Here is a 19,478-nt window from a genome sequence, read left to right as displayed (position 1 = left end):
AACTTTAGTGTTTTATGACTAAAGACTGTTTTTCTTTCTCTAGAAGCTCTTCCTCGATGCTTTGTAACGGATACATTTTCTAGGGCACACTGAAGATCAGATAACTGCAAATCACGGATTTCAAACCTGAGGATGAGAGAAGAAATTTTCTTGATTTTGATAAAATTCAGTGCCCAAAGAAATAGACAAAACTCACAACACAATGACAATATTTCAGTCCAAGCTGGACTGAATACTGATCTACACCTTTGAGCTGCTGAGGGTTTCCTGGTTGTCTTGGGAGCTGTAATCGGGGCCAGCTGGTAGTCTACATCTGGATGGCCAAGAAGTCGACTGGGGTCCTGGGGTTAGTGGCCTGTCGAACCCTGGCCAGCCTCATATCCCCCAGACGTCGCTCTAGACTGCGCTTCCCTGTCAAGAAGATGATGAACTGTAAAATTCATCCACCTAAACTATTTCCAGCACCTGTAAAGTTGAATTAAAGGCGGCGATAAATAGATTTATGTATATGTAAGATCGTCTTGTGTCTAGAGCGGTCGGGTTGTGTTCACCTTTCACCTAGTCCACATTCAAAGGGATTGACCTACAGACCAGCTGTTATGACGTTTTCATATTGTTCATTTATGGAATGTTTTCTTTATGTGACTCATCGCTCTACTTTCCTGCAGTTCAGTCATTTCCTGGCCCTAAACAAACACGTTTACTGTGGCTGTGTTTATGGTTAGGCGGCAAAGTGCAATTGTGGTCCTCATTTTGGCCCTCTTACTGCAACAGCAAGGCAATGATGATGGTTTTATTTGGTACAGACAATCACAAACACATTTAGTGTATGTCTGTATAAGTTTCAGTGTATTACCTACTTTTACATTTAGTGCAGATTGATATTTGCATCAAAATACAACTTAAATTGCGATTACGGCAAGAGTCTGTAACGGGCAGAAGAAATAGTTCCTGGAAGTAACTCCAGCTCCTTCCATCAACAGAGATGTATTAATGTATTATATCTGATGCTGCAGAGTGCATCATGTTCATATCTTAACTCAAATAAATCTCAACCTTTGGCCTCTTCTCATTAAAATAGATTTTGTACAAATTAAAATGTGCCTTTTTCGGGTTCTGGTCTTTAGGAACTTATGATTGGTATTTTCGTTTTAAAGACATTTTAAAGAACTATAATCAACAAAATGATAACGGATTAATCGATAATCTAAATAATTGTTAGTTGGAGTCATGATTTACTGTTGTGTCGTGTGTTGTGCAGAACATTGTATTTAATCCGTTTGTATGAAATATGCTTCATAAACGTATTATTGGGACAACAGCGCTTGTCATCTTGTGCTGCCGTAGGACCGGTGGTCTTGACGTGTGAAGCGACGTACGTTTGTGCAGGTGTGGGAGCAGACCCTTGTAGAGAGGACGGTGCTGTGACAGCACGAGCAAGAAGGACAGACAGAAAAGCAGCTCCACTGCTTCATACTGCACAACGCCAGTCTGAGCCTTACTGCCGAGAATCAGACCTGAAGAACAAAATGATCAAAATCATTTTAGGACTTCATAATGCTTAAATGTTTGTTTTTCCAGACGCGTAAAAAAGGGGAAATGTTGCCTTTGTTGCTGAGCCTGATGAGCTGATTGGCGTATTCGGCCATATCCAACATCATCTGCAGGAAGTAGACGGGGTTCTTAGCAACCGTCTGACCGAAGGGCAAACTCTGGGCACACACATGGAACCTAAAGTGAAAAGAGAATACAAAGACCGGGGCCAGTCAGATAATTACATTCTGAGATAAGAGAAGGTACACTCAGTCCTCAGCTCAGTGCAGTTATTGATTGATAACCCTCGCTGTCCTTAGAGGTGCCACATTTGATAGTCAGAGCATCAATATAACACTTTTATTAGCAGATCGGGTCACTGTCTTTACCTGCATGCATGAAGCAGCACCAGCTTGTAGATGTTCTGGTAGACCGCCTCAAGAGAATTGGTCTGAAAAAGAAAAGCAGGAAAGCGAAGCCGCAGAAATGAAATAAAAAAAGAAAGCAGTGTGCCTCTGTGTGTGTGTGTGACTTCTTCTTCATTGATGCATCTTAATCAAATGCAAAAAGGAGTATGAAAGGTAAACCATCTTTAACATTTGTACGCGACACATAACATTATTAACTAGTTATATTTTCTGTTCACTGATCGGTTTAACTATTAGTCTTGAATGCATTTACTGATATTTACTATCAATTTGCTCGATTTAATGCAAGTCATAAACTCGATTCTCGCTGAACTTGACACGTTTACAACTGTTATTTAAACTGTGTTGCTGTTTCAGAGTAACTTCCAGCTGGTCATCTTAAACATTGTTGACTGTATCCTTCAAGAGACACAGCTCATGTGCGTTTGTGCTGCTGCTGATGAACATGTATCGGGCCAAGAGCTCTTCAATTAAAAGGCTGTTTTTAAATAAAGGCGTCACTAATTCCCTGACCTTCAGGTCCAAGAACAAGGCATGAAACTTGAGTCTGAGGACGGCCATCAGCTTCTTCCTCATCTGCTGTCCGGCTGAGTGGAACGAGCCCAAAGTGAGGCTGTAGCGCAAAGACAGGCCGGCATAGCTGTGGGAGACGGAAAGAAACACAAAGCAACTCGTAAACAAAACGAAGATTAGCCGCAGAAAATGGAACTTTGCAAATAGATATGTGGTTGTACTCTGTGTTCTGTTTTCTATGGAAGAATATGAATCATCGAGTCGTTCTGCAGAACAGTTATGAGAAGGTATAAAGTACAGGAGAAGGGGGGGCACTCAGCTTACAAGAAACTATTAAGGATAACTTACGCAAGAAGCTCACTTGAGGCAATAATTCTGCAGTATAACTTTCGAGAGGCTTCACCTAGAATAGTCTTTGGAGACGTCCAGAGACTGCGTGTCCAGCAGCAGTCCACACCAGGGGAAGAGGCAGTGGGGGGGCAGCACACGGATACCGGGACATGAGCCCACGCTTCCCGTCGCCTGAAAGTTCACCGCCACCTTCTGCGGGTTGACCACCAGACCGTACTGTGGCACCCCGGCCAGCAAGATCCTACACACAATGGGGAAAGTGCCATCAGACATGCAACTGAGTGACAAAAACAGTATATATACAGTAAGTTTCATTCTTAGGTTGGTCTGTTTTTTAGGTGTCTGAAATATGTTTTGCTGCGGCCTACAGTGCTTTGCTCCTGTGTCAGTCCTCCTGTCTGTTACTCTAAACTTGGGGAGTGCAGACCAGTCTCCTGTAGATAATACACTGACTTTGGATAAGTACTTCATACAAGCAGAAAAACACCCATACCATAACTTTAAATAAAAAACAATGTGCAGCCATATATGAATTTGCTAATACACCGGACTCCTAATATTAAGAAAAAGCTTCTGCAGGAAGTGAACACCAAACCAGCTGCCATATTCAGTATTGCAGTAGTTAATATAAAAAGGACACAGAAACAGATGCACTGGATACTGTCACTCATTCAGTGTTTATTTCACGTGTCTAAACAGAAGGCAGGTGAGAGAAAAGGTAAATGTTGGCTGAGAGCCCTTGTGAACAGTGTGTGGAAAACCTGCGTCATACCTGAGAAAGGTTTGTGCGTTGTGCAAGTCCGGCGTGATCAGAAGGAAGTCGTCCACCAGTCTCATCAAACATCTACAGGACACACAGAGTGGAAAATAACACAGACAGTGAATAAAAAAAAGAGCTACAAAAGCAAAAAGTCTTCCCTCTGCTGCTGCGGATGTGTCACTACATCCGTAGAAGTCGATGTTGGCTGAAATACATAGCCGGCTGCTGTACCCTTTCTTTAAAGTCATGTCTTTAAACAGGACGTTCTCCATGTGACCGTAGCAGAGACAGCAGAGCAGACTGGACACAGCCGATCCCTGAGGAATCCCTCGGCACTGACGGTATGTTCTGAAACACAAGAGATACAAAATCAGGTTGTAAGTAAAAACGGTGCAAAATAAGCGTGAATGTGCGAGACGATGTCGTGTAAACTCATTTTCGTACCGCGTTCTTCGCATGTGATCGCATTTACACATGAGCGAAGACATGCCGCTCACATTTTGGTCTGTTTTGATGTTGCTTGTGCTTACTTCTTTCCAAACTGAACAACACTGCCGGTTAGCATTTGGGTGAAGAACTGCAGCGCCTCTCTGCCACGAAGATCTGAGCAGAAATGCTGAGAGAAAGAAATGAAATGCTCAGGTTAGAAGAATCGTCAAACTTCCCGATCTAAATCTTTAGACTCATCTGAGGACGTCACGCTCACCTGTTCCACCAGTATGGCGTGATGAACGTTTCCTCTTTTCTGCAGTGACGTCACAAAGCCCTTCATGTTGGTGGATCCCATGTTACCCTCCAGGAACTCTGCCTGTATTAACAAACATGATAAACTCTCCAATTCGCCTATGTGTAGAGTAAATGTGTGTGTGTGTGTGTGTGTGTGTGTGTGTGTGTGACGGACCTGTCTAACAAAGGACTTCTTCAGGCCCTCGTGGACATCAGCCCAGATCTTGGCATAGCGACGGCTGGTAATGACTTCTTCCTGGACAGGTGTCAGAGCCTGGCCAATCACCTCAATGAGTTTCTCATGAGGCAGACTCTCATAGGCTCCACTCACATCCACCTTAAAACACACAGAAAAGAAAGAATGAATGAATGAAGGAGGAAACATCATTTAACATAAGACTTGAATCTTTTTTTTCACAGTTTAAACGGTGCTAAAACTACAGTATGATGCTTATTGTAACGTATCATGTCTCTGCCAGTGCAATAAACAAACCAGCAGACAATAACCAACCTTAACAAAGTAGAGGGGTTTTGGTTCAGCCTTCTGGGCCGGAGCTAGAGAGCGTACCACCTTGTGGATATCCGTCATCCCCCACACGGTGGAGCCCAGGAGGGAAGGAGTGGAGCGCACACAGGCCCGCAGCACGTCCAGCAGGTCCCGCACACGGCCTTGGTAGAGCTGCAGGGGAGAAGAAATGTCCTGAATGCATAAAGATGCACCGGTACAGATACCCGGGCTTTGGGTATCAGACGATAAGGAGCTATACGAGTGTTTCATTAATCAGCTGCATACCTCACTGTGTGGAAGTGACTGAGATCATTCTCCTACGTACGCCCATGCGACTTATGGATTTGTACGGTATAAACAATATGTAATTATCAAGACGTACCCTTGTTTTGGCATCTGCTCCCACGACTCGTGTTATGGGCCTCATGCTGTCAGTCTTGGGAATGAAGCGAAGGCGGGAGACGACGGTGGCTTTGGGGAGAGCTGCCACCTGAGTCGGAGTCAACTCCTCCATCTGACCCTTGGAGAGGTGACCTCTGAAAAAATAAATGTGTGAGCTTGTGTGTCCCATCACTGCACGAGTACAAACCATTGCAGGAGTGTGTGTGTGTGTGTGTGTGTGTGTGTGTACCTGAAGGCTAAGTCCTGCAGTTTAGCCCAGACTTCCTGTCTGTAGAACCTGATGGCGTTCTTCTGGCCCACGCTCTCGGTGACGTAGAAGCAGGCTCGGACCAGACCCACGACGTACCCGTCCAGAAGCCAAGCCAGGAACTGACCCAGGATCTGTGTCCGGTACGTGAGCTCACTGGGCGGGGACCTGCCTACAGATAGAGAGTGGTTCAGTCAGAATACAGGTGACGGGTGAAAGAAGTTCACCTACTACGACAATCTTACCAGTTTTGCTGATCTTCAGCCAATCGCAGTCGTTCACCTTCATCTTCCACATCAGTTCAGCCAGTGAAAGACGCTCAAACTTGCCACTGGACAGGAAGCTCCTGACCCTGAAGAAGAACTGAAGTCTGTTGTGGTCGGAGCCCCACAACTCCCGAGGGATCACAGCCGAGAGGCATTCCCTGACGAACAGGTAGACCCGGTGAGGTGCACAGTGTTGAGGCAAGAGGGAGCTTAATACCTCGTGTTCGGCATCGCTCCCCTCCACTGCTGGGCACATCCTCTGCAGTATTCTGCTGTAGGGACACCTCCTGTGCAGACGCAGCAGCTGACTGAACACGGGGACCGTGTTGAAAAAGCGCCGAGGGAGTTTCTTCGGCTTCCTCTCCAGATCGCTCAGGTACGCCAGCCCCTCAAAGAAGACTGTTCGCACCAAATCTGGCCCTTGTAGCCTCCTGCATCCACCAGCGCACGCCTTCTTCCTGTTGAGGAGGAAGCCACGCATGCCTCTTCCCCCGTACAGGAATCCCAGTGTGCGGATGAAACACTGCGAGGGAGGCAAAGGGGGGAAAATCCCCGACCTCCAACTGGGTCCTCCCTCCGCGGGAATCACAGTTGTTTGCATTTCAACAGGCTGTTTGGAACCAGTGGGGCCATGTTCCAAAGGCTTCATGGATAGTGGTGGTTCCACAGACACGGGCTGTCCTTCCTCCACTGATTCACTGCAAACCTGTTGCTTTTCCTGTGTGGGCTCTTGCTGTCCTACCCGTCTCCTCTTTCCCGAACAAGTCATAATCTCCTCCTCATCCTTCTGGTCAGTATCTCTCTTTCTTTTCCCCTTCTTCCCTCTTACATCCTTTCTGTTCCTCGTCTTGCCGATAGCAGGATTCCCAACTTCCCGTCTCCTTTTCAAGCTTACTGCACCTCTATTCCTTCCACAGCGAGCACCTTTATGTGTCCTGGACCGAGGCTGGAGGTAAAACCCAGTGGAGGCAGTGGACACCTTGTCATAGACGGGAGCGCCGCACAGCTGCAAAACACACGAAGGAGGAACTGCCACAAACACGGAGCAGCTCTCCAGCAGGTACCGCGTGAGGTCCGTGCCGAGGCGTATCGTGACTTTCTTCCACATGTCGCTGCCGTGGATGTAGGCGGCACTTTGAGTCACATCTCCTTGGAATTTAAAGTGGTCGGCGTCCCGCTCCTCCTGAGCCACGGACAGAAAGCTGTAGCCGTGTGTCAAGATGTTTCTTTTTCTTTTCCTTTTCAGACTGTTAAGAACAAAGGCCAGCAGCTCAGGTAGAGTGCAGATCTGTGGATATAAAATACACAACATCAGAATCAAAACAAACCAACATAAGAAGTGTCTCTCTTTATATAATTACATCCTGATGTGTTCCTTTTCTTTTTGCATAAATTCAGTCTCTTATAAACTTGACAACTTAGTGGTTTATGCATTCATAATTCCTCAAGACTTGAATGTTTGTCTTATTGTAAATGTGGCATTTAACGCAAAGTTTATTATTATCCACCACAACACAGCTACTAGCCAATATATCGATTGCTCCCTTATAGTTTATATATATATATGATAGTTTTGTATTCCAATATAAAAGTTCACTGTTCATATAGACCACTTCACACTTCCTGTTGATGTGTATGTGGAAGACATATAAGCTGACAGGAAGTAAACATGATGCGTTATATTTAACACCACTCCAATGCACAGCCATGGGATATATTAATAAAACCCTATCAGTTAGCACGAGCGCTAACGTTCTGTTTTATTTGTATTTGTTGATTTTATTAATTTTTTTTACTATGTATATATATATATATATATATATATATATATATATATATATATATATACATTTATAATTGTATTTATTTCTTAGTTTATCTTTGCTAAATATATGTATATATATTTTTTTTATTGTAGTTTATTTGTATTAATTTTACTAAATGATTTAACTAACTATATATATATATATATATATATATATATATATATATACACACATATATATTTAATTATAAATAATTAGTATTATTTTATTTATATATATATATATATATGTCTATCAAAGCACTTTATAAACTCTGTTTTTAAAGGTGCTATATAAATAAAACTATTATTATTCAAGTTATTATTATTATTATTATAAACCGCTGCGGTCGGACGTTACGTCATGCTCGCTATCGCACGTGCCACCGCTAAGATATTACACTCACGGGACAGTTACCTGGTTGCAGCTTGGCACCTGTTGCAGCTCCTTGTCAAAGCACACGTAAACACCGCCGACGAAGGACCTGAAGCGGCTCGTGTCGGACTGTTCCACGAGCACCGCGCTCCGTCCTTCTCTGAACACGATGCTGTCCGCGAACTCCTCCAGCGTCTGTGTGCGCTGATACAGAGACCGCAGGATGTCGAGCGTCTGGGACAAATCAGTCGTGCACATACTGTCGGTAAGAAGAGTCGTTGTGTGGTTTAGTCAGGACATGGTAAACACAGCGGGGTAGGTCAGCGAGCATGCCTTTGAGCTTTATTTTACGTTAAGGAGCCCGCGTCGTCCTCAGCCAATGAGAGACCAGTTTGTTGTAAGTGTCCAATCACATAGCCCGATACTCAAACGGAGTATTTATAGTCGACCAATAGGCAACAAGAAAAGGCATGTTGTCTTTTTTTTCATGAATAGATGTGAAAATTGACAGCAAAATATTGTATCCATATTAAATAATCTTGCTCTCACTGTTTCATAGCTGTTTATTTGAGAAAGTCTTCCTTCAATTAACAAACAACAAGATAAATAAATGCAAGTCATACACGAGACACAATAGGCAGGCTACTTGAAGAGGTGAGGACATTTAAAAATAGTTTTAGTTGCTTTTGAGTTGCATGAAGTCACAATAGAATCTGTAGTGTATCCATTTATCTTAAAATTAATAAACGGATGGCTTTGTTTTCATGAATTTATATTTATGAATATGATACTTGGCAAGAACAAAAATCCTTCTGATCGGAGAGAATGTCAATATTAAGATAAAGCTGTTAATATCATACCAACATGTGTGTTCATGCTACACTGGTTACCGATTTTGAGCACACAAGTTTGTCTCTGCTAGAACTCTCCTTAGGTTAATGCAAAAAATAATGAATAAAAGTGAAACTTATCGACCTATTATCAATAATAGAATACTTTATTCACAATGTAAAAATAAAACGAACATTTCATTTGTCTTTCCAGAGACTGTGTGCATAATGTTGCATCTCTGCAGTGTTGTTCACACATTTTCACAGCTCACTGTCGGTAAATATCGTACAGTAAGGATTGGACTAAAAGAGAGTTGCACAGATAGTTATTTAAAGCTTTATAATGGGTTCTGGTGATGAGGTGACAGCAAATGTGCAGGGTGGGTGGTGGGACCCAATGTGATATCTTTTCATCAGGCTCAAAATCCTTGCATAGCTATGATTTTCCAGCCCCCATATTGAGTTAATCTGCTCTGCTGAAGGTAATAAATATTGTATTGAAGAGTAACATCCACTGGGACCTAATAGCAAGTGAAGACTCTCCCTCTGCCTGTGTGTTGGCCTGTCGGTAGAGCTTCATCTTCTTCAATATTTCATGTACCCTGTTTTGTTTCAGTTGACTTACTGCTTAGCACACCACACCAGTTACACGGTTTGCATTACATATTCAGCAGGAGTGACTTGCCACTTACACAAAATCCAGATTATGCAGATTTATAAACGTTTAATGGAAGTTGTGTAACCGTCCAGACAGCCTCTCATCTCTCGTGTGTCAGCAAATTCCAGGATAATCTGTTCAAAGCTCAGTGTGGGGAGAGGGAACACACAGTGACCTGCCTCACAGGATAACATGGTCTACAAAGAGTTAATATAAACGCCCTGCCCACATGCACACATGCACACATACCATTACAGATACAAAAGTCAAGCTGGTCAAAATATGTGAGCATGAGACCGGAGGTTTAGTAAATGTACCTTCAAAATAAAAGCGTTTGTCACTCGCAATCAAACGGGCTCAAACTATTTTACATAATCACTGTTGAAGCCAACTTTCCCAGCCTTAAAATGAGATTCAATTCACAATTTCACCCAAATTTCACCACAGTAAGAAACAGATTCAGATTTAAATGTTAAATATTTAAACCAAAACTGCATTTTAGGGATGGAGATCCCATTTTCCTTTGTACATTGTTACAGTATGACATGCTTCTGAGTTGTGACCTTTATTGTGAAATGATAAACACTACAGAGGAAGTCATGCTGTTTTTCACTCAGTCAACACAATTTACCGCAAAGTTCAGGGAGTCACTGCGAACGTTTTTTGAGGGGAAACTAAGTGAGGATTTGTTCAAATAAACAATCTAATGACCGAGAGTCAAATTCCAACCAAACAATAGTGCGCTGTAGAAGAAAACATGTCAAAAACAGACTGCAAAACAAATACAGATATGACAGCGGCGGTAAGTTTGTCTGATGTCAGCTGTTTCTTGTTAAAGCGCGAGCAAACATTTGCATACATTGTTTCTCTTTTCCCCTTCAGATGGAGGAAACGATGCAGCGACTTCAAGGACGATTCCAGGCGATGTCGCAGCAGCTGGAGTCCAAAAATATCCTTTTTTTTTGGGTTCCTGTTAACACCTTCATGTCAACAGGGACCTCTTCACTGCATGCTTCAATGTTTTTTGGCGTTTCCGGTTTGACGTTCCCTCAGAAATGACGCAGTTCGCAGAGGTGTGCAGAATGTGGACTAGTTACCGGTGTTGTGACGAATCCTGTGCCCCCCGTCGTATAGTATATAATGACACTCAACTGTTTATTAAGTTTAAATTAATGCTATCCAAATATGCCAAAGATCTCTCTATACTACCATATTGTTATTACTATATTACCAACTTAATTTTTCTTAATCTTTTTAATGATTTATTCGGCTCAAATAATTGTACTAATCAATCAAAAACAATTTTAGAGAATCGTATTGTTAACATATTTTCGATTTACATTTGTCAAATGCAATGAAATGTGTTCTTGCAGGTGTTATTAATACCATTATGATTCATTTTATGATTTGAATCTGTGCTTGTGCTACTGTTAAAATGTCTTCTGTGAAAAAAAGGAAAGTTATGTTGTTTTAAAATACTCTTCTTTGGGTGTCGTACACACGGCTTTTAGTTGCTGTATTGTGTAGTTGCCGTCTGACGCTAACGTGCACAGCTCCTGCAGAGTTTTCCTTCACTCCCATACTTGATGAGATGGGAACGCGCATCGATGGCCTGGAGACGAACGTGTCCGAGCTCATGACGCAGGCCGGCATGGAGGAGCAGGCCGTGTCCAAGTGACCGCCGGCCTTCCATACGTCGGTAACACAAGCTCTCGTCACGCAACCGCCACAAACTGAGGAGGCCAACAGTGATGTCACTTTAGTGGCGACTACAGTCGCACACGTTCATCAAGAGTCTTCAAATGAAATGTTTTCCAAGGTGCTGCTCACACATCTGTGTGTCTCTAACACTAATCACAGGTTTAAGGAGTTTATTGTTGTAACTTTTTGGAACTGTGAGGACAAAAAAATATTTTTATTTAGTTTTCTAAGCATGTTCAATCAGATTACAGCGCTACTCTGTGGAGATCTATTTTAAACAAACATGGTTTCCTTTATATTCAATGTTTTCTAACCAAACAATTCCTCTTTTTACACTCACACTGTAACAAACACATTGAATGCACTCACTACCTCATGCAATGATCTCGTCTTGAAACCACGTCGTGGTCCTCTCCACTGTCACTGCCACAAACTATAGGTGTGTGTGTGTGCGCGTGCATGTGCTTAAGAGCACACTATGTGGATGTGTGTACAGGGACCTGCGACGTGAAGACATAGTTGCTCTGCAGTGCCTCTCGTCGCGGGAGGAGGGATGTGTTAAAATGTTAGCACCAAAGACAACGTTAGGCGTGTCGTGTTAGCAGCCTAAGCTAAGCTAAGAAGTTGAGCTGAACTCGTACTTGAATTTTTCTTCGGCTGCACTCTGAAGCTCAAAACTCACACTTTACCGCATCATTTCTACAAGGGTGTCTTCTCTTCTTCTTTCCAAATAAGTGTTGCATATGGAGAATTTATAGTCTTTGTACAAACAGATGATTTCAAAATGTTCACTAAGCGCTGAGCACAATATTAGCTCACTTAGAATTAAATTGTGACATCATTGGAAGAAAATCTAGTTCTGAGAAATGTGGTGACAAAAAACAGTAGGTAGACATTCTGCAAACTGAAGGATGCATATTTTTTTATTGATGACTTTAACTTATCTTGATGTCTGGGAGAATATTGTTTATCACATCTATGCAATTGATTTCCTGTCATAATTCATATCGTATGTGGTTTCCTCTGCTGTACCACCGCTGTTTAAAGATCAGCCGCCAGATAAACGACATGTTTACTAGATCCTGTAGTTCTGTGACTGTTCATCACTGCACCAAAGTTAACACGCTACAGCCAAATAAAGATTTATTTAAAAAACACTTTCAGTATTTACCTCCTTGTTTTATTCTTTTAGCTTGAGGACTGATTTGCTGACCTCGTGGTGGTCAGAGTGCAGCTGATATGAGGCTGTGTCTCCCTCTAGTGGTCACGTGTGCTCATTGCACAGAGTCTATGTGTCGCTGACCGTGGTCCTGCATTCTCTTTGCTCAGTTTGCGCCTGTATATTTGTGAATACGGATTAAATGAACAGTCATTTTAGTCAATTTGATGCAGTAGTATTCATAACAAAAAAAGCTGACTACCCTCACACTTTTGTATGCTTTTGTTCTGGAGCTGTTTTTCATGGTTTGTCGATTAGCGCTTTTGCTCCAAATTAATGGAAATCTACAACATATAATAATTTATATTCTTTACAAGAACTTGACTGACCTGCTTCGAGCAAATCTCTGCAGCCAGGTCCCAAAAAACCTGAAACTAGAGTGGAGGCAGTTATAGCAGCACAGTCACGGTTTAAAAATCAGATGTTCAACATTTTCACATTATGTTTATTTTTATGAAAAAAAAAACAATGGAAAGTGATGAACATGAGCCCCTGAGTCCATCATGTAAATGTGCCAGATTTAGCCATAAAGGGCTAATTTTCATCTGCGATCAATCAAGTTTATTCATATGGGTAATATCAATTCACAAGTTTTCCTCAGGGGCATTTACGATCTCTACAGCACACAACAGCCTCTGTCCTTGGAGCTTCGCAGCAGATAAAGTAAAATGAATAAATATGATGTATGAGGTCATTGTGGCTGGTGATGCATTTGCAGTGTGTGTGCTGTAGATGGCAGTACTTATTAATCTCGGCGCTGCTGCTCTTTCATCATGTTGCATAAAAGGCACAGCCGCAGAATCACCTCTCAGACCACCAGAGACAAAACGCACAAATCAAACCGCTCACACGTCCTTGGATCTGTGCGAGGTGAACGTGCACGCTGTGTGCACGTATGTGCGTGCACGCGTAGAGAGAGAGAGAGAGAGAGAGAGAGAGCGAGAGAGAGAGAGAGAGAGAGAGAGAGAGAGGGGGGCACACGTGTGAGTGTACTTCAAATACTGACTGGCCTCGCTGTCATGCTCAGCGAAGCCAAAGAGCAAGAACACTGCTGACCGCGTTTCTGTGGCAACCTGTGCCGATGCAGACACTTGTCAGCTTGTGTATGTGTGTGTGTGTGTGTGTGTGTGTGTGTGTGTCCCTGCTCATTGCACAGCGTGAGCGCCGCAGACAGTTTCAGCATTGCAGGATGGTGCTCCAGCAGTTGGAGCGGTAAATGGAGTCCACACGCTCTTCTCCCCGCGGTGGAGTGCTGAGTGGGTTGTGTGGAGATCCGTTGGCCCGGCTGAGAGGTTCAGTCCTGTGGACCCACGCCGGGCGCTTTCCTCTGGGAGGGGCGGGCTCTAATGGCTGCCTGCAATGCTTAGCGCCCTGCACTGGATATACAGGGAAGCACTTTAGAAAGTGTGTGTGATTGCATGAGAGCGTGTGCACACTTGTCCGCCCTAGTTCTCTCTCTCCCGCCCTCCCGAAGCTACTTTTGCACACTTCACTTAGGAGGTGAAACACAAAGTAAATGTCAATAGTCTAAAGTGGCTTCCTCTCTTCTGTCATTATCCATGGATCCTTGCGTCTGTCAGTCTGTCTGTCTATCCGTCTATCCATCTATCCGTCTATCTATTCATATCCATCTATCCATCTATCCATATATCTATCTACCCGTCTATCTACCCGTCTATTCTATCTATCCGTTTAATAAGTGTCACTGTCATGGAGGGGCCCGGGTGGAGTTTGACTTGACGTTACTTAGAGTGAAGGTTTGTTGTTGTGTTTGTTATTTATTAATTATGATGCTGCTGTAAACACATATTTGCTGATGGTTTTAACGACACATGAATCTTCACAACAAATATTTAAAAAAACTTATTCTGAGAACAAATTCGTGGGAAAAGTACAAAATCATAAAAAACATAAATTAATTAATATATCTCTCTGAAATGAGGCAAATCTGCGTAATAAATACTTCTATTGTTAAAACCTTTCCTGGAAATACATCTGTTAAAATCTGAATGCAGGACTTTCCCTTCAGGAGTTTTTTTTATGTTGTTTTATTGGTTCTTTTACGTAAGTAGAGGTCAACAGCAGCAGTCGTAGCTGCACTACTAGCAGTGCTTTTACATGTGCATCACAGGACGCTGCGCGCTGTGAGAGAAGCTCCTCAAATGGTGCGTCTTGTTCTGGACGTCTGCTGAAAGGTGGAAGCACACGGAGAGCAGCCAACCTTCGACCTCCATGTCCAAAGTCCTGAAACCGCACAGACAAACCAAAGAGAGATGAGAGGTAAAAATAGATGGGCTCTCTCTTCTGCAAGACACAAACACACACACACACACACACACACACACACACACACACACACACACACACACACACGAATATGGGGGACACACCTGTGTGTTGCCGACCACCTGAGGCTCTTTGATTCCTGGTGTGCTTTAATCTGCGCTGTGCTCTTGGTTGCCTTTGAAGTGAAAACCCCTGTCACCTTCGCCTCTCGCTCTCTCTCATTCACGCTCTCTCTTTCTCTCCACACACACACACACACACACACACACACACACACACAAACAAACAAAGCACAAATGACCACCACCTGTTATCTTTGTCATAGTAAACACAGAGCCGCAGCTCATCCAACTGCCCGTAGCTCTCGTTCACATATTCTATTCTACGGTGCCGGAACTGCGTCCTAAATTTACCCCAGCAGTTATTTTAGGGCCTTCGTAACATACATCACCTTCTGTCTGCTGTAACACATTTATATCTACAGGAATAGAAACGGGTTTCCAGCTCCATCCTGCCACAGAAGTCTTGTCATGGCCGGAGGAAAGAACAGAGGTTTGAGTACAGCAGAGAAGGAGTCTGATGGGGAGAAATGACACTGTATTTTAATTTAGAAGAGATTTATTCTTTTTTCAACCCTTACCACCTCTCGTAAGTTATACAAATGATTAAAATACATCTTTTATTGGAAGTAGTTTGTCACAAAACTTAAGAAAAAGAAACCTACAGGAAGAGTTCTACATTTTGGGGAATGCTCTTATTTGCTTTCTTTGCTGAAAGTCATGCTGCATTCAAGTCAAAGTCTGAGTTTCCCCAGCTGAAATTTCCAACTTCTAACCTCCGAGCGCTCCAGGTGCACGACGCCAAACGTAAACGAAAAGCACGGCTGACCGTGAAAAAACAGGTTTACACACAAACAAACTCTCAGCAGCATTTCTCTCATTTATGACAGAAAAATAGTTCTGCAGAGAAGATAACGTTCAGACTTGCATGAAAACGCCACTAATGTTTGCATGTGAGGAGGTAGCTTTAGTGATTGTTACATGATTTTACTTTATTATGAGTTTTAAAAATTACTTTTTGTGTCATGAACACACGTTCATGACATTTTCAACCCTAATAGTTCACCGCTCCATCAGATCTTATTTCTATTTTCTGACATATTTCATCTTCGTACTCATTTCTTTGTACTTTATATGTTTTTTAAAACTGCTTATCTCTTCATCTTCACCTCCTCCACCACTTCATCCATCTCTGCCTCTGTATTCGTGAAATAAAGGGTGTGTGTGTGTCCTGTGGAACGACAAGCCAGCAACCAACCCCGTCTCTGTCGCCATGGAAACTGTGTCAGCTTAGATAGGTGTGTGTGTGTGTGTGTGTCACTCAGCGACATGTGTGTGCAGGTTGGTGTGTGCACATGTGTGTGTGTGTTGTGTTCATGTGTAAATCTGTGTTAGAGGGACACATTTCCTTATCAAGTATCATTTCTGGGGATATTGGCAACGACTTTATTCCACCTGTAACGGTGATTATTATATTATTATATATATATTATTAATAATGGTGATTATTATATTATTATATATATATTATTAATAATGGTGATTATTATATTATTATATATATATTATTAATAATGGTGATTATTATATTATTATATATATATTATTAATAATGGTGATTATTATATTATTATATATATATTATTAATAATGGTGATTATTATATTATCCAGTATCACAATAGTAATATTGCACCAAAACTCTTCACGCAGATGTTGCATTGTATTGAAAATTTTGATATTATAATAATATTCCATTACTGGATGACGGCAGCATCAACTAAACCACAATGTGCATATTTCAGACCCGTCTACACGGTGTTTGTTTTTAAAACAAGTCAGCCAGAGACAGCCCCCCCCCCCCAACTCATGGAGCTAACATTAGCTTAGCTCAGCTAGCTACAGCTAATAGCATCTTCCAGCGACAGGTGTCATTTCAGTTTCCAAAACCTGCTTCTTTTTTCAAAATCTAGATTTCATTGTTTAAAAAAAATACCGTAAAAATCTGCCACTGTTATCATTTGGCTGTTTCAGTTGCCTTGCAGATGCATGAAGCTGTTGAAGATCACACTGCCCCCCCTCTTACTCATTACTCATTAGTAGAGCTAATTAAGGACGTGTCAGACGATGTCTTTCTTCCTTTAAGTCACTGGAGTGGAATCATTGTCCGATTCGAGGTGATCGTCATGGTTGCCTGACCCCCCCCCCACACCTCATCTCTCCCCGTCTGCCCCTTTATGATTAAGCGGTTCAGTGCCTGAGGTGGTACATTCATTGGTCTGTGTGAAGACAGGGTCATTAACACCAGTGAACTCCATCTAGAGAGGTGAGAGTCATTAGTTGTCTTGAGGAAAAGTTCATACTGTACTATGAACAGTGTAGAAAGCCTGAGGTGATATTGGGTTTTTAATGGCCAGTGGTGGTGTCAGTTTTTGGACTAAATTATCAAATAATTTTGCGCTCATAACATATTTAAGTTTTCTTTTTTTCCGTCCAGGATAGAACTTGCCTGTGACACACAAAAAAACACCAAATAAACCTGATGTTTGCTTTAAAACATCAGATTAGACAGCATGGAGTTCAGTGTTATGTGGTGCAGTGTGTAGGATTTGGCAATATCCACGATTGCAACCAATTGAATCTTCTCCCGTGTGCCAAGCGTTTAGGAAAACTACAGCGGATGACGCAAAAACACGAAAATAGGAATGATCTATCTGGGAGCAGTGTTTGGTTTGTCCCTTATGGGCTACTGTAGAAACACGGCGGCTACTCTGTGTGTAGACCTAAATGGCACACAAATTATACACACACTTTAATGTTGTTTTCTGCCAATAGATGCCCCTAAATGCTGCGCACTGTTCCTTCAACGGAGGCGTTAGAGTGGCAGCATGCAGGTTTTCTAAATAAATGAACCGCGTGTAATCAACTGGGACAGAGAAATTACAGCGAGGACGAAATGCAAAATGCAGTTCAAGTATCAAGTGTTATTGAATCTTTGGATTCTGCACAAAAACGTGCAGAAAATCAACAAACGAAACTGTTCGTCTAACAAGCAGCTCAAGAGTCTTCAGTGAAAAACGTCTTGAAGGATAACTTAAAGGGCAACTTTAGTAATTTTACAACCTTTGGGTCAAACTGACTAACATTTCTGAAAGTGGTCCAGCCTTGAGAGAGAACACTGTCGACGGCAGCAGCTTAACCGGGCGGCACCGTGATCTATTGGGTCAAGTTGGCACTTACGTCCACTAACGGCGCTTGTTTTTACCACAACGGGCTCTGATTGATATTATAAGTGTCTGACATTATGGAAGGAGTCTCGCTCAAGGAGATGTCAAGTTCTGAAAGCTCAAGAGGACACGAGACAACGGTCCCTCACAGAACCTTAGACATCAGAACTGTTGGGTGTGATTGTTAAAGAGGTTCTTTGAATGACTCCCCCGCTTCTCCTCCCCATCTAGAAGGAGGAGGCTGAACTCAATCAGAATAGTGAGGTAATCCTGAATAAACACCTGAATATACATGATGCGAAACAGCCAGGCGGCAACCTCCGTTTCTGCAGAGTGAAGCCGATGCGGAAGTGTCTTCAAACCTGCATTCTCTCTAATGAGAAAATGACTCTACTTCTCTCTTGATTTATTACCTCAGTAAACATCGTAAACATGAGTTTATGGTCTCAATCTCTAGTTTCAAGTCTTCTTCAATACAGCATGATGTTCATTTAGGAAATGATGGTCCATCATGGAACTCAAGGTCCACAAACCAATGGAGGATGTCACGACTACTGCGTCCACTTCTTACGCAGTCTATGGTCACAGCTCTTCTGCTGGTCCGATGCTACAGCGCTCGTATTGCCCGAGGCAGACCGTTTCTGTCTACACACCATCAAAACAAAATGGCCTGCGACAGAGAGGTCGTCACGAGACATTTTCCCTAACCTCATTACGTCGCCCTGCAGACAGGGGAGACAAGGAGAAGTGGAGAGGAGAGAGGGCGAAGGAAAGAAAAGAAGCGTCATTAAAAGGAGAGATGTGAGGAACGTCTGCGGTCTTCTTTGAAAGGTCACTGGACTCAGAAAACCTGAAAGATAACGGTACACGTTGTAATCCACTACAGACTTGTGTAATGCAGATCGATCGACAAAACTGAAACACGCACACACGCACACAACACACACACACACGCACACACACGCACACACAGCGTTCACACGGTGTGTTTAATCATTGGTGCTGGTAATTAGCAGCTGTAATTTCTTTCTCCGAAACACTAATCATCATCTCTCTCACATAAACACTCTCTTTGTCAAGCTTGACAGGCAGTGAGAGGAGGAATGAAAAGAGGAAGAGGAAGGAGAGATGGGGAGGAAGAACAGAGGAGATGACTCAGGATTAGGGGAGTGGAGGTGCAGGAACACCACTTGAAGGATTTCTTTTTAAACATTAATTTGTCCAGCTAACTTCAGATAAACAAAGAATTATGTTTAGTTTTTCTCCCAAAGAGGAGATTTTATTCGGGTCGCCGTAATGTTTTATTCAACATTTCTATCTGCAGTACTCGTCTGAGCCACATGAAGGAGCCTGAATGTGCGTATTGTTCCGATAATTGTCTATTTACATCAATGCATGGAATATGAAAGGCTGGTGTATTCTGTTTGTTTAACTGATGAGAGGAGAGTAAACAGCAGCCTGTTAACTAAATGCATTTATTTGGTGTTATTCAAAAAGTACATTCTATATTGCATGTTTTACTTTAAATAAATATCTGTTTAGTCACTATCTACCACTACAGGAGGTAACACAGTAATGAGTCCTT

General features: G+C 42.5%; 2 protein-coding genes across 2 annotated transcripts; one reads left to right on the top strand and one right to left on the bottom strand.

Moving 5' to 3' along the window:
- Positions 1 to 307: 307 nt before the first annotated feature.
- tert (telomerase reverse transcriptase) lies at positions 308 to 8,172 on the bottom strand (the record flags this gene model as incomplete). The annotated part of the gene is made up of 16 exons (XM_079175678.1): positions 308 to 411; positions 1,380 to 1,517; positions 1,607 to 1,731; positions 1,923 to 1,984; positions 2,475 to 2,601; positions 2,878 to 3,066; positions 3,598 to 3,669; positions 3,817 to 3,933; positions 4,116 to 4,201; positions 4,292 to 4,393; positions 4,487 to 4,648; positions 4,823 to 4,990; positions 5,202 to 5,355; positions 5,451 to 5,640; positions 5,714 to 7,022; positions 7,957 to 8,172. The coding sequence occupies 16 exons, from the start codon at positions 8,170 to 8,172 to the stop codon at positions 308 to 310; spliced, it is 3,321 nt and encodes a 1,106-aa protein (XP_079031804.1).
- A 1,873-nt stretch (positions 8,173 to 10,045) lies between these two features.
- LOC306708716 (uncharacterized protein) lies at positions 10,046 to 12,230 on the top strand. Its single transcript, XM_079176635.1, has 3 exons — positions 10,046 to 10,204; positions 10,285 to 10,351; positions 10,986 to 12,230. The coding sequence occupies exons 1-3, from the start codon at positions 10,160 to 10,162 to the stop codon at positions 11,078 to 11,080; spliced, it is 207 nt and encodes a 68-aa protein (XP_079032761.1). The 5' UTR covers positions 10,046 to 10,159; the 3' UTR covers positions 11,081 to 12,230.
- Positions 12,231 to 19,478: the final 7,248 nt, after the last annotated feature.

This window comes from Pholis gunnellus (genome assembly GCF_910591455.1).
Source record: "Pholis gunnellus genome assembly, chromosome: 16".
NCBI lineage: Eukaryota > Metazoa > Chordata > Actinopteri > Perciformes > Pholidae > Pholis > Pholis gunnellus.
The sequence above is the reverse complement of the archived record's forward strand: the minus strand, read 5'-3'. Positions and strand labels throughout refer to the sequence as shown.

Bases quoted from the DNA above. Each gene is read 5' to 3' on its own strand.
- LOC306708716 (XM_079176635.1), top strand. From the start codon at position 10,160: ATGTCAAAAACAGACTGCAAAACAAATACAGATATGACAGCGGCG. The intron at 10,205-10,284 runs GTAAGTTTGTCT...TTTCCCCTTCAG, and splicing joins ATACAGATATGACAGCGGCG to ATGGAGGAAACGATGCAGCG. The intron at 10,352-10,985 runs ATATCCTTTTTT...TCACTCCCATAC, and splicing joins GCAGCAGCTGGAGTCCAAAA to TTGATGAGATGGGAACGCGC.